Source organism: Rhinichthys klamathensis, unplaced genomic scaffold (genome assembly GCF_029890125.1).
Source record: "Rhinichthys klamathensis goyatoka isolate OS25496 unplaced genomic scaffold, OSU_Roscu_1.1 h1tg000011l_1, whole genome shotgun sequence".
NCBI lineage: Eukaryota > Metazoa > Chordata > Actinopteri > Cypriniformes > Leuciscidae > Rhinichthys > Rhinichthys klamathensis.
In genome coordinates, this window is record NW_026606564.1 from 20,305,968 (window position 1) to 20,321,395 (window position 15,428).

At 43.0% G+C, this 15,428-nt stretch overlaps 1 protein-coding gene across 1 annotated transcript; it reads right to left on the reverse strand.

Moving 5' to 3' along the window:
• Positions 1–11,754: 11,754 nt before the first annotated feature.
• On the reverse strand, positions 11,755–14,489 carry igfbp1b (insulin-like growth factor binding protein 1b). Its single transcript, XM_056267160.1, has 4 exons — positions 14,125–14,489; positions 13,901–14,043; positions 12,147–12,275; positions 11,755–12,054 (listed from the first exon to the last, which is right to left on the reverse strand). Exons 1-4 carry the CDS (start codon positions 14,486–14,488, stop codon positions 11,932–11,934), a joined length of 759 nt encoding a protein of 252 aa, XP_056123135.1. The 5' UTR covers position 14,489; the 3' UTR covers positions 11,755–11,931.
• Between the last annotated feature and the right edge of the window lie 939 nt (positions 14,490–15,428).

Below are 15,428 nucleotides of genomic sequence, written 5' to 3' on the forward strand. Positions count from 1 at the left end.
ACAGGCGCGCGCTTCTTCTACTGTCATGTTGATTTGAGCCAATCAGACAAACCCGTTTTGTTTAAGATGCTCTAAGACTTAAGTGATACTTTCTACTTTAAAAGGTTTCATTTTTACATTAAAACATTTAATCACATGGAAGAACTCTACAGACACTTTAGTTTTATAGACATAATTGTATTCTACATGAGTGCTGCAGTCATAATGACAAAATGACCAGTGAGTGACTGATAATAGCGATGGGAACTACTGTACATACACTATCTGGAAAGAAAAAGATTTTTATGTTCAGGAGGCTGCATTTAGTTATTCAAAAAGCAGCAAAAACAGTATTCGTACATTATGAAATGGTGGTTTTCTATTGTAATTTATTGTAAACTGTAATTTATTTATTCCTGTGATGAAAGCTGAATGTTCAGCATCATTACTCCAGTCTTCAATGTCACTTGTATGCCAAAAAAATATATCTATACAGGTTTCCATGTGGAAATCGTGATGCTACATTCAAAAGTTTGGATTTATTTTTTAAAGGAGCACCTCTCTGAGTTTTTGCAGAACTACGCCCCCCTCTGGCGACAAGCGAAACTGCCTTACTGTCTTTGTCTTGCGTGGAGTTTGCGTTGGGGTTTATGAACTACAAGCCGGTCTCTTTGAATCCATCTTCTACTTTTGTCGAAAGTTGACTGAAGTTTTGTCGCTCGAGTTGTCTTCGCTAATACGGAGAATGGCGGCGAATACACAAACCTGCCAGACATAGCCAGGGGAGCGTGAACGCCGTGCATGACGTCACGCCCAGTCTCACGTTCCGACCCGAATCGATCTTATTTATTTTACTGTACAGGATTATAGAGGCAATGGCAGTGATCAGAGAAGGGCTCATTCAGCCCATCAGGCAATTGTTTAAGCATGTATGGGTTAGAAAAACAGGTATTTTTAACATGAAATGTTGCGCAATGCACCTTTAAAATACTTTTAATCAGTAAGGAGTCATTAATAATCGCATGTGAGAGTAAAGACATGCATAATCTTACAAAAGTTTTCTATTTCAAGCTTAAATAATAACTGAGCACCAAATCATCATATTAGAATGATTGTTAACACTTTACAATAAGGTTAATCAGTTAACATTAGTTAATGTATTTACTAACATGAACTAACAATGCTATTATTCTTTTTTTACTGTGCTCTATATCATTCTCATTATTCATCTAAAAAAATGTAGTCCTGTTTTTTTGATCACTTGACTCTCTCTGGGGTTTCTAAACTATACAAAGACAGTTGCTAAATATTAAAATATTAAAGGTTCAAATTAACTGATTTGTAGCCTTCTCACATTTAAATGACACATAAGGAAGTAACAATAATGTTATAATAATTTATAATGACATAATTATTCTTTAATGACATAATAAATGTCAATAAAAATGTAAAAAAATGACCATTTAAAAAAAATGAAACCTTTAAATGGTGTGTGGCGAGCAGGACGAGGCCTAGGGCCGTGAGGGAATGACGTGAGGCCGGTGGCGGGACTGATGATGAGCGACACCTGCGCGCGCACCGGTCCCGTATCTCACGGACGAGCAGAACCAGAAAAGGAGGAGCGACGACCATGGGTGTAATTTGCGGGTGCGACATGTCCCCACCACTTTTGAAACATCTCGCGGCACAGATGTAACTAATACAAATAAATAAAACATCTCCAGTTAGCGCACAGTCTTCACAAGGACGCGCGCTTTAACCCGTTGCGGAGACTCTATTCGTTCCGGTGAAATCACAAAGTAAAGTGCACACAAACGTGTCCCTTCTTGATATACAGTACAACCACTGATAAACATAATCGGTTTTAATGAGAAAACAAAAAATATATATACGAGTGCGGATTAGAACCCAGAACCTCTGACACGCGTGGCAAAAGTTCTGCCACTGGACCATTCGCCACCAACACATATTAGATCTCATTAAACGACAAATTAAACACAATGTACTATTTAAATCGATTGCTGGACATCGGTATGTTATTGTACATAGGTGTACATATGATTTAGCATTGTATTAGCTGCATGCAACACAGCACAAAACATGACATAAAAACACATAAAACAAGGCACACAAAACAGGAGTGTCAGGGTTCTGTCACAAAACCAAGAAATAGACTAGACAGAAGTGACAGAACCCTGACAGAGAGAGGACCAGGCCTGGACTTTACATTTTCTCCAAAAATTTAGACAGTGACTTGTTGCCTCACTTGTTGCTATCAGACAATTGTTGTGTTTGTGAATGAGCCGAGACAGCGATCACACAGCCTAGCAGGTACATAACTGAACTTTATTGAACACTCGCAGAGTACAAACCCCCCTGCTTGGGGCTTGGCTCACTCAGTAGCGATCTCATCCATCTGATATCACTATATCTCCCCTTCCCCAAACAATGAACTTGGTGAAGCCCAGAATGTTACTGTTCTGGCATAATAAACATACTCTAACCATTTTAACCAATACTATGCCATATATCTATAACATAGAAGAAAATTATTTCTTTAATAAACATCCTTTATCATGACATTTTGTCTTGCTTTCTTTCCCTTTACAATACTTTTCCTCAATTTTATTACAATATGTATTGTTTTTCACAATAACATTGTGTTCACCCCTCTTTTTTTTTCTAAGGAGGTCAGGGTGGACTACCTGAGCACTCCTGGCACAGTGAGAGGATTATTCTGCCTCTGTGGTCACCGGCCATGAACAAAAGGTTCATTCGTCTTGGTGAAACAGACAAACGTCCCGACCTTGTGTAAGGGTGTATTCACACCAGGAGAGTCCGATAGTTCACTTGCTTTGGTCCGGACCAAATAATTATTTTTTTTATTTTATTTTTTTGGTACGGTTCGCTTTCACACTGCTCTTTTTGCAAGTGAACCAAAATTTGTAAACAAAACCACACGTGTGCTAAGGTCGTCCATTCATTGGACAAGGATTCTCAAGTAGGGAAATCAGGAAGTGCAAAAAAGGCTCAGCATGGAGATATTTCGTACTGCAATATTTGTTCTTTTACTAATTTTGTGTTATTCTGTACAAACGCAATATGAAGAAACTGCGCAGAAGACGGATAAGGTATAAAGTTTTCATTCATAGAGAGGGGCTATGTTCACACATTCAAATAATGAGATTTTTATTGTATATAGGCTACTGCTAACAAGTGCTGTCAATGTTAATGCTTGCGATTAAGTTTGTCCAGTTTAACGCAGCATCATCCTTGTATTGTAAGTTGTAACTATCGTTACATTATATGAACTGCAAAAGCTTTTTTTGCATCTATGCGCGATTAGACTAAAGAGAACGCTCTGTGTGTGAATGTCCTGATGCACACACTCATTCATTCATTCCATTCCAATGATGCACACACGACGCGCAGAAAGACGCGCTACAGTATCGTGTGGCCAGACAGCGCGCCGGAATGGAATTCTCTTTCGCACTTGAACAACAATAACACAAACCATTATGCCAAAATCTCCGACTACGGAAGCCTGTTAACTCAAAGGCGCAGTGCTTTCTTGCAATGGGGTCGGTTCATGTTCACACCGTAAACGAACCGTACCAGAGTTCGTTTGGAACCGTACCGAGACCACCAATTCAGCTGGGTCTCGGTTCGGTTGTTTGGTCTGCACCCGAGTTCGATTGCTGTATTCACACCTGCCCAAAAGGTCCGCACCAAAGGGGGAAACGAACTAGAGTTCGATTCAATCGAACCAAACAAGGCAGGTGTGAATACACCCTAAGTTCCCAGTCGAGTAGGTATTGCAGGCTGCTGAATTGGAGCTGGTTGAGGAACTGTTGCTGCTTGACAGTCAGGTACATGATCATCCTCACACAAGTCTGACAAATCAACTGTTTGTTCTTTTTCTTTTTCAGGGTGGTGGAGTCGCACCAACACCCGTCTGTTGCGTTGAATATTTCCATGTGAGGTTTTCAAAACAAAAGACCTTGGGGCCTGCTGTCGGATCACTTTCGCAGTGATGGCTTGGTCTTTAATCCAAACAGTCTGTCCAGGCTTCAGTGGTGACAAAGATATTGCTCTATGTCTCTTATTGTACGAATTTCTTGTTCGAGCACGTAAGCTGGATTCAAACTGTTTCAGTTTGTCTGCATCTGGAAGTTTAGGTGTGAGAAGAGACGGCAAAGTTGGTAAGCCTGTTCTCAGTCTTCTGCCCATTGACAATTCCGCTGGACTATAGCCGTTTGCTATTGGTGTAGAGCGGTATACAAGCAAGGCTTTGAACGGATCTGATATTTTCCCCAGGAGTTTTTTGACAGTTTGCACCGCTCGTTCAGCTTCACCATTCCCTTGTGGATACCATGGGCTGCTTTTTATGTGCTTAAAGTCATATTCCTTCAAAAACTCCCGGAAGTCAGCGCTGCTATACTGTGGCCCATTGTCAGATATTAGCATATCAGGCAGCCCATTTTGTGCAAACACTGCTTTAAGATGTTCTATTATGGTTGCAGAATAAGTTGATGCCAATTTGACTACATCCACATCTCTTGAATAGTAATCAACAGTTAAAAGGTACTTTTGTCCCTTTAGTTCAAACAGGTCTGTAGCTGCTCTCTGCCATGGATATGGTGGAAAGTCTGTAGGTTGTAGCGGTTCTACAACTGTCATGGAAGCCTTTCTACACTGTTGAAAGCCTTTCTATCACATTGTTGCACCATAATTCACAATTGTGAACTCAGACCGGGCCACCACACAGACTGTCTTGCCCTTTGACGACATTTTTCTATTCCTTGGTGTGCCTGATGAATCTGGAGGAGAACTGAACTTTGGAGTGAGGCAGGGAATATCAACCTTGTCCCATGTAGAAGCAGTCCGTCGAGGATGTAAATCATTTCTCTTTCCAGCCAGTAAGGTCTGAGTTTGTCATTAGCCTGCACAGTTCTCGGTCATCCATGCTCATGGAACCTGTTACGAAGTAGCAGGAATGAAGCAGAGAGGGAATCCAAACGCAAGCACTTTAATAATCCAACAAACAGGTAAACTCAGAACTAGGAACAAATAACTCCGGACACACTACAAGTAACATTAAACAACAACCGACAGCCAACAACTGAAACACAGGGGTTTAAATACACAGACAAACAAGCTAAACAAGATAACAAGGGGGCGTGGTTAATTAGAGACACCTGGGGAGACTAATAGACATAGACGAGGAACACCTGTGGACACTGAGCAACAACATGACAAAAGACAAGACACATGGCAGGATAACATGACCAACAGGGAATCACATGACAGACAAGAACAAGGAACAAAACACAAAACCCACACCGTGACATAGCCCCTCCCCTATGGGCGGCTCCCGACGCCCATAAAAACAAAAAACAATAGTTCAGGAGGGTGGTGAAGCGGAGGCGGTCAGGGGGAGGGATGGAGGGCCAGGCCCGCACAGGGGAACGGGACCAGGACATAGTCATGGTGGACCTGGGCCATGAAGCGTGGGCGGACCAGGTTGTGCAGGCGACCAGGGTGGAGCAGGCAGTTCAGGTGGCCACGGTGGAGAAGACCCTTCGGGCGGCCAGGGCGGCGAAGACCCCTCGGGCGGCCACGGCGGTGAAGACCCCTCGGGCGACCACGGCGGTGAAGACCCCTCGGGCGGCCACGGCGGTGAAGACCCCTCGGGCGGCCACGGCGGTGAAGACCCCTCGGGCGGCCACGGCGGTGCAGGATCAGTGGGCTCCGGTGCAGGATCAGCGGGCTCCGGTGCAGGATCAGTGGGCTCCGGCGCAGGATCAGTGGGCTCCGGCGCAGGATCAGCGGGCTCCGGTGCAGGATCAGCGGGCTCCGGCGCAGGATCAGTGGGCTCCGGTGCAGGATCAGTGGGCTCCGGCGCAGGATCAGTGGGCTCCGGTGCAGGATCAGTGGGCTCCGGTGCAAGTGTGTGCGTAGCCCACACACACCACATGGCTGTGGCCATAATGGCCAGTGTTGCGGTCACTGAGGGTTCAGGCGGCGCATGCGTGGCGTGATCAGTCTCTGGCTGGGCAGACGTGACGTGAACGGTCTCTGGCTGGGCAGACGTGACGTGAACGGTCTCTGGCTGGGCAGACGTGACGTGAACGGTCTCTGGCTGGGCAGACGTGACGTGAACGGTCTCTGGCTGGGCAGACGTGACGTGAACAGTCTCTGGCTGGGCAGATGTGACGTGAACAGTCTCTGGCTGGGCCGACGTGACGTGAACAGTCTCTGGGTGGGCAGACGTGACGTGAACAGTCTCTGGGTGGGCAGACGTGACGTGAACAGTCTCTGGCAGGGCAGACGTGACGTGAAGCTCAGTCTCTGGATCGGCAGAAGTGACGTGAAGCTCAGTCTCTGGATCGGCAGAAGTGACGTGAAGCTCAGTCTCTGGATCGGCAGAGGTGACGTGAAGCTCAGTCTCTGGATCGGCAGAAGTGACGTGAAGCTCAGTCTCTGGATCGGCAGAAGTGACGTGAAGCTCAGTCTCTGGATGGACGGTCTCTGGCTGGACGTGAAGCTCTGGCTGGACGTGGCTGACGTGAAGCTCTGGCTGGACGTGGCTGACGTGAAGCTCTGGCTGGACGTGGCTGACGTGAAGCTCTGGCTGGACGTGGCTGACGTGAAGCTCTGGCTGGACGGTCTCTGGCTGGACGTGGAGATCAGGTGATGACCTGGCGTACCACGGAAGGAAGCTCTCCTCACAAATGGAGAGGGCCTCTCTCCAGTTCAGACCGGCTAAATCGGGGAGTTCCCTCGGGCTGACCTCCTTAGCTCCCAGCCGGTAACAAAGTTTTATCTCCTCGTCCCCCAGGGAGCAAGAGGCAGCAACTGAAGCAAACCCCCAGGTGAACTGAAACAGGTCTTGGCTATCTAGGGCCAAGGCCGCGACCTGTCCAGCGAACTCACGGATCTGTGCTGCTGGGTTCATCTTTGGTCGGTTGTTCTGTTACGAAGTAGCAGGAATGAAGCAGAGAGGGAATCCAAACGCAAGCACTTTAATAATCCAACAAACAGGTAAACTCAGAACTAGGAACAAATAACTCCGGACACACTACAAGTAACATTAAACAACAACCGACAGCCAACAACTGAAACACAGGGGTTTAAATACACAGACAAACAAGCTAAACAAGATAACAAGGGGGCGTGGTTAATTAGAGACACCTGGGGAGACTAATAGACATAGACGAGGAACACCTGTGGACACTGAGCAACAACATGACAAAAGACAAGACACATGGCAGGATAACATGACCAACAGGGAATCACATGACAGACAAGAACAAGGAACAAAACACAAAACCCACACCGTGACAGAACCTCATTACTTGGCTGCATACAGGGTCTTTCTTTAAAGGGCCCCTATTATGCTATTTTAAAGTTTCCTAATGTTGTTGTGGAGTCTCCAACATGTTTACATGCATCAAAGTTAAAAAAAAAATGTTTAATTTCCTCATAATATACATTTGCACATCATCACACTTTCAATGATTCTCAAACGGCTCGTCAAATGAATCAATCCCTCTTAATCCCTCCTTTCTGCGAGCTACTCTGTTCTGATTGGCCAGACAGCTCAGTCTGTTGTGATTGGAGTACCGTGTACAGCACCTCGAGAAAAAAAACGCCCATTGTCATAACAACGTCAACTCTGCTTGTCCTCAGGCTTCCTACACTGTAAACTAAACACAGTAACGAACAATGACGTCGATTTGACCATATCAATGCGAGCGTGAGTCTGATGAAGAAACACTGGAAGAGCTCGTTATTCAAGCCGAACCTCCATCGCAAGGACGACTCGAGCAGGACGTTTCTCAGTGATACACTACTACTCAGTCAGTTTGAGGTACATTATAAGATGTTGCAACTGTAATTCCTCACCATCAGCATTAACAAATGCATGTCCATCAACAAACCGATTATTTTACTTGTACTAATTTATTTACAGAGTATTTTTCTAATATATTGCGGTGCACATGTGGAAACTGTATCAATAACAGAGCATGTATGCAATGTACATTAGCCGAGCTCTGAATGATCTGATGTGACATAAACATTAATAAAACAAATATTTCCTCAAAGTAGTGAGATCGACAGACAATCTGCATTAATTTATAGGTAACAGTGGCCCACAGCTGATCAGCAGAAATATTTCAGTAAGACGGTAATAATGTGAGTTAGCAGGAGACCTAACTACACAATATAAAACTCAAAACTAAGTTTTTTGAACACCATCTTTCAAGAGCAAGCGGTTTGCGAATCCTGCAATAAACTGGCTATACCTTCACATTATAGAGCACAGCGCCGTCTTCTCGAAATGATGCTGTCCAATACCCACAGGAATCAGCTCCCGGTTTGAGGTTCGAGGTTCAAGTTTTTTCCTGGTGTCTGCGCGTGCATGGGCGGGCTAATGTTTCATCTTTTTGACGTCACGACGAAACGGTTTATGACTTGTTTGAAAAAACGATTCATTTAATTGACTCAGAGTCGACTCTTACTTTTGCGAGACAATAACTTAATATACATTGCACTTTCAGATTTAAAACTTTGCAGGATGTTTTCATTAACTTAGAGCTAGGACTTTTGAAAAATCACTCCTCCCAGACCAAAGGATGATGGATCTGTTGCGACTTTAGTTTCCTTGCTTGGATCAAAGAGTGCTAAAGTTGGCATTGTGATTAGCTCTTTTTTCAGCAATGTGAATGACTCCTGCTGTGGTGTGTCCCAGGACCACAGACTTCTCTGTCTCGCAAAGGCTTTGTTTTCTCGGCCAGGTCTGGAATAAACTTCCCCAATTCATCATTCCCAGAAAGCTGTGTACCTTAGCCACATTGTTAGGCTCACGCATATTTTGAACCGCAGCCAGTTTGTCTGGATCGGGCTGTAATCCAGCTGAGGACAGCTTGTGGCTTAGGAACTTGACTTTACAAGTCTTTGCAAATTCACACTTCTTTCTGTTAAGCGTCAGGCCAGCTCTCTGCACCCTCTTTAATGCTGCGTCGAGTCTGATGTCATGTTCCTCTGGAGACCTTCCATATATGAGGATGTCATCCATGTGGCATGTTACTCCTTCCAGTCCCTCCAAAATCTGAAACATTCTCATCTGAAACAGCTCTGGAGCACTGGAAATCCCAAATGGAAGTCTCTTAAAAGAATAGTGCCCAAATGGCATAATGAAGGTAGTCAATTGTTGAGACTCTTCAGCCAAACGGATCTGCCAAAATCCAGAATTGGCATCTAATTTGGTGAAGATTTTTGCTCCCCCTAACTGGCCTAGTGTGTGGTCTACTGAGGGCAAAATAAACTTCTCTCGTCTAATCGCACTGTTTAATTTAGTCAGGTCAACACAAATTATCACTGTGTCATCAGGCTTCAGAACCGGAACAATACCAGAACACCAGTCACTAGGTCCTACGACTTTCTCGATGATGTCCTGCGTCACCATCCTGGATAACTCCTCTTTGACCTTCTCCATTAAGGGCACTGGGATCCTTCTGGCTACATTTACAGAAAAAGGTGTTGCATTGGGCTTTAACTTAATACAGTATTCCTCTTTCAGCTTACCTAAGCCTGTGAAAAGTTCTGGATATTTCTCTTGCCACTTGCATTCTGTGATGTTATCCAGTCTTGTGATAAGGTTAAGTTTTTCAATGGCATGTCTGCCCAGAAGTGGTGTGAAGAGATTTTTGACCACATAGATGTCTTCCTCTATATTTTTCGAGATGGTGATAGAAAATACTCCTTTCACATCCAAGACATTCTTTCCTGGTCCCATCAGTACTTTGCGCGTTTTCTTAACCCCCAATTTCCACCAACTGCGGAACGGCTGCCGATCCGCTCAGGAACGGCGGCAGAGTCAATAGGTTTCCATTAAAGTCAATGTGTGCATTTTCACTGACTGCGGAACGGCTGCGTTCCGACTCCGTCCCAGCTCCGGCGACCGCAGCCCTCCGGAGAAGATACGCAGAGTTTCTATTTTTGCCGGATGCCGGAGAGCGCCGCAGGAAGTCGAGCACAGAAACTAAATAAAACATCCGGTAATTTCCAAAATAAAAATATAGTTTTCCCTTTTCCAACAAGAACAATAGTTAACTTTATTTACACAGCCTACTACTTTCCCAATACATTCAAAAAGGAACCCAAATAAACATTTAGCATTTTATAAGTTGATTATATTTAATTATAAATATTGTACTAGAATCACAATAATCTCCACAAAAAAGGGAGATCAGCAGGACAGCACATGGTTGTTTCCCCTGTACACCTCTGGATGGAAACAAACTGTTGCTGGTTTTGTGGTTCTATTTATAGAAACTACATCCTGTTATATTGCGCGATCAAACGTAAATTCGCGAGATATCGTGTGTCCTCGTGACTTCAGCTGTCAGTCATGGCCGCAGCCGTTCCGCAACAAATCCGTATCTGGTAGGTATTGAAGGACGGCGGAGCACGGATCCGACACGCAGCAGAGCCTATCCGCAGCCGTTCTGCAGTTGGTGGAAATCAGGGGTGATACCTGTGTTTTTATTTGAGGCCAACAGCACAAAGATGGATTCAGGTATTGCTGTGACGTCGGCCCCAGTGTCCATTTTCATTTTCAACAGTCGCTCCAAGATGTGAATGGTTGTGTACCAGCCTTGAGTATTTGAATCTACGGCTCAGAGGAATGCTTGCCCTTCATCTGAATCACAGTCCTCTTTAACCTCATGAAGCACAGTCTTTGAATGGCATTGGCTCATATATTGCCCTGTCCTATTGCACTGATGAGAGACAGCTTCTTTGGCTGGGCAGAGATCCTTTACCTGGTATGGTGATTTTCCACATCTCATGCAGCTTGATTTCTTTGTTTTTTTATTTACGATTTTTCTGGAAATTCCTCCAATTCCCACCTTTTCCTGACTTTGGCTTTTTGTTTGAATCCTGCCTGTACATCTCTTTGTGTACAGCATCTAGCTTTAGGTCTTCGTCTTCTTCCTACCTAAGACCAGTGATCAAAGGTGTTTAGCAGTTGGAGCGAACCTTCCTAAAAAGTTTGTATCAGTAAACTCTTCTGAACTCAAGAAACTCCAAATGAACTTAGTTTTGGCCTGATTTTGTTCAAAATTACATCACACCAGTTTGTTCTTCGATTTCACCTGAAGTATATCGGGGTATTGCATATTTAATCAGATCATCTTGGCTTAAATTCAGAGTGGGAATGTTAATATTTTTAAAACTATTTGCAGGTAAATAAGGTTTTTTTGTCCTGCATCTCAATAATCAGTGTTATTCAGATTATACAACAGCTGTTGCTCCATTCCAGTTATCACAAAACATAACACTAAATAACACTAAACATTTATACGCCGTACATTTTACGTTCTATTAAAACATTTTACGTTCTGTAAAAATGTTTTTTTACAGAACAGTCCTGTGCAATCTGTACAATCTCTGACATTTTATTGAACGAAACTTTTGAGGAAATATACAGTATATTACATGTATATACACAATAAAACAATAGTTTCAGAATAAATACAGCAGCACATTAAATATTCAGGGAGTCCATAAAGACGTTGTGTCTAATGTGAGGTAGACATCTGTTTTAAATACATAGTGAAATGAAATAAAACAATTAAGCTTACATAATATAAACAGTTGTACAGGCTAAAACAGTTTACAGACTATACGTTTACAATGTCCAAACAAGATAATACTGGATACTTGCTGTGCAAACATGGTTATAATGAATTAAACCACAATGGCAGAATTACAGACTTGTCATATGACCAACTTATAATACTAGTTAATATAAAACTAGCTAATAAATATTAAGACCATGTAAGAGCCATATACATAAGAATAAATAGGTGTTGATATGGTATGGAAGGAAATATAAGTTACGGGTATGGTCCTCTAGTAGCGTGTGTGTGCCGAGTGAAGGCTTCAGAGCATGAGCTCCTGATGACACTGGGAATCAGCCGATAAATCAGTGTTTGGGATTCTCTTTCCACTCCAAGACGACACACACCAACAGTTTGGAGGCTGGCCAACGAGAGATGTCTCACACTGATATAGAGAGAGAGGGAGAAAACAAGAGCATTTTAGGGCTAGTGTGCCTCTATCGGGTCAGATTTCATTAGGATAGAGAAGAAAAGCACCTGTTTGGCCTTGTAGAATCCGTGCTTGTCACAGTTGGGGAGGTAAAAGCTCGTGAACTTCTCGCCTAACGTCTGCTGTGATTGTGCGATGACGTCCAGAGAGGTGTGAAGCTCAGTGTGACACGGACCCTACACCAGCGAAAGAAGCATCACAGAAACATTCAAGAGTAAACATCCAAAAATACAAGCTTGGGAACGACAAACCATATCAGGCCTAAATGTAAGATTTATGTTTTTAAATTGCATGTGAAATTTCCACTCATTTGGATTACAACGTTTTAACAAACTAATAAGAATTTCATAAATGAAACGGGTAAGATTTCTGGTAACCAGGTTTATATATGTATCATTAATAAATCAAATTTGTTTAAATCTCATACGCTTGGTCCACAGCTAGCCATATTTAAACCATGTTCATACTTTTTAACTGAATACATTTGTTTAGTCAATTAAGAGAATGATCTGATTCGAAGCCATTTGAATAAATGCATTTTGAAAATATGATTACTTTAAATAAATATGCAAATTCTTACCCATTTCATTTAATTATTTTGTAAACATTTTATTAGTTGGTTTATGTTAAAATGGTGTAAAGAAAATTGATGGAAAGTTTATATACAATTCAAAGGGTAACACTTTAGAATACGGTTCCTTCGTTAATGAATAACTACACAGGAACAAATGAGTAACACAACATTAACAATCTAGTAACTACTATTAACTAACAAGAAATTCTGATTAACGAATTAGTAAGAAACAGCGCACCGATGAAAGTGGTAGTTCACTATTAACTAATCAATAACTACTTTTTTTTATGCTTCCCAGAGAACTACTGTAAGAATCATGGTAACTAACTAGTAATGACTCGAGTGTTACTACATACTTCTAAAGGAATTTCTAATTATTTTAAGCTTTTGAGGTTTTTGGTGAAGTTTTAGATAGTAATTCCCATAGAAGTATGTAGTATCACTTGAGTCATTACTAGTTAGTTATCATGATTCTTACATGAAAAGCCAATCCTAAAGTGTAGAATCTTCTAATCCTTCACAAGATATTTGCACACACATATGAGGTAGGAGACATTAATAAAATCTTTTTTTTTTTTTTTTGAGGTATAGGTTAAATAATAAAATCCCTGTATATGGTATTTGGATGGCCGATAACTCAATATGTTCCAGCCGTCACCGTGACTCTGGCCAATTTTCTGGCATTCCTCTGGACTGGCATTGAATCACTACAGGACAAGCAAGGTCCCGACAACTGCATTTAAAAAGCCATTTCTTTAAAATTATTCAGTTGATAAATAGTTCTCTAGGAGAGAGCATAGGCTAATTATTTCCCAAATCATAAGTCTGCTATGCTATTACATATTGATAAACCTTGTGTATTTGTTTACAGTAGCAGTTATTAATGTTAATGTAGTGCTAGTCATTTGTCCTGCATTAGTTATTGATTAGTTTTGCATGAACTATTAATCTTCTTCAGTAGTTCTCTGGGAAGCATTAAAAAAAAAGTAGTTATCAATTAGTTAATAGTCATCGGTGCGCTGTTACTTACTAATTCGTTGATCAGAATTTCTTGTTAGTTAATATTAGTTACTAGATTGTTAATATTGTGTTACTCATTTGTTCCTGTGTAGTTATTCATTAACGAAGGAACCGTATTCTAAAGTGTTACCATTCAAAGACACAGATCTTAGAGTGAATCAAACTGCTTCAGCCAGTAAAACGGCTTGTAAATGTAAGGCTCAGTACCTGTTGGATCAGTTTCTGTCGGATGGCGTTGACTCTGGCCTTGATGCTCTCCTGTGCCTCGGCCGCGTCCTGCGGGTCGAGTGGCCTGTTGAGTCCCAGCAGGTAATGCAGCGAGCCCTGATCAGACGTGATGTCCGTGTCCTCTAGAAAGGCAATGTAGACACAAACATGAGTCGTTTCTCTCCAGTGAAACATGACCTGGGCTCTTGAAAGCAGAAACGTACCTTCCGTCTGGTCGTACCCTGCGCAGACGGCTTGACCGCGGGTCAAAGCGTGGAGCGGCCGCGGGTCGCCGGGCCTCGGGACGCAGCGCAAGCCGGTGCCGCAGTGAGCCGTGTAGACGCCACAGGAGTCTCCGTTCTTCAGCGCGCAGGACGAGCAGCATCCACAGCCCGGCTCTCGCAGGACCTCGGGACAGTCCGAGGACACGGCGGGACAGGCGGCGAGCTGCTCCGGGGAGCATGGAGCGCAGCGGATGGGTTCAGGCCCGACCACGGGGGAAAGATCCGCCGGATGGAGGAGGACGCTCACCAACATTACAAACACACACGGACCTCTCATAGCAGAACAACGAGCTGCGTGTCGCATTGAAACTAATATCTGCTGCTGTGTGTGTCAGATCTGGTTCTCTGTGGATGTGCGCCGTGTTTTTATGCTGTGACATGATGACCTCAGAGTGGTTAATCATTGACACACTCGTCATCTGTATTAACGCTGCTGTTTATTTTTTTCAGCGCATAGGTTTACTCGGTTGCGTAGATGTCAATATTTACTCTAGAACGAAGTGTGCTAAACCGATTCCTCCGCAATATGGATTGACACAATTTTGTGCCCCACTCCACCAATTACAGGCTCATTACGCTGCCTTTTAGTATACATTATTTATATAACAGATTCCAGAATCCACTACTTTGCCCATCACACAATAACACTTATGTGAGCACATCTCAAAGATGTGTTTTTGACCACCTCACTTTGAGTTAGGTCACGAAAACAAGGTCATGAGGCCGTTGCATAACAGGACGGGTTACGGTGAGGTCTTCAGCAATCATAACATGTTTGTCAGGAGGTGCCGCACAGTAATAACCACATCCTAGTGTAGTATTAGTCCAACTAGGACACATCACAAGATCTCTTGCAGGAGGTCAACCAATAGGTCAAACTTTGAAGACAACAGACACTACAGGTTTAAAAAATTGCTTGAAGATTTTAGTTTATTCCAGTTTACTCCAGTAAGCCTCAAATGACGAGCACATGAGTTCAAGCATTGTTTGTCAGGTTGATGTTCTTCAGGATCACTGTAGGCTCATTGGTGCCTATACACACACACAAACACACACCATGAGCAAATCATTTACATCCCACCCACACACACACATTTCACCAATAGATTGTGCAAGAAGAACGAAAACAGTGGACTGGAGAAGGAAAATTAAACTTCTGCCTTTCATCTTTGCTAACTAGCAAGAAAAATACCTGAAGAATGACAAATAGAAATGATAACCTCCATTCCTCTATTGTAAAGCAC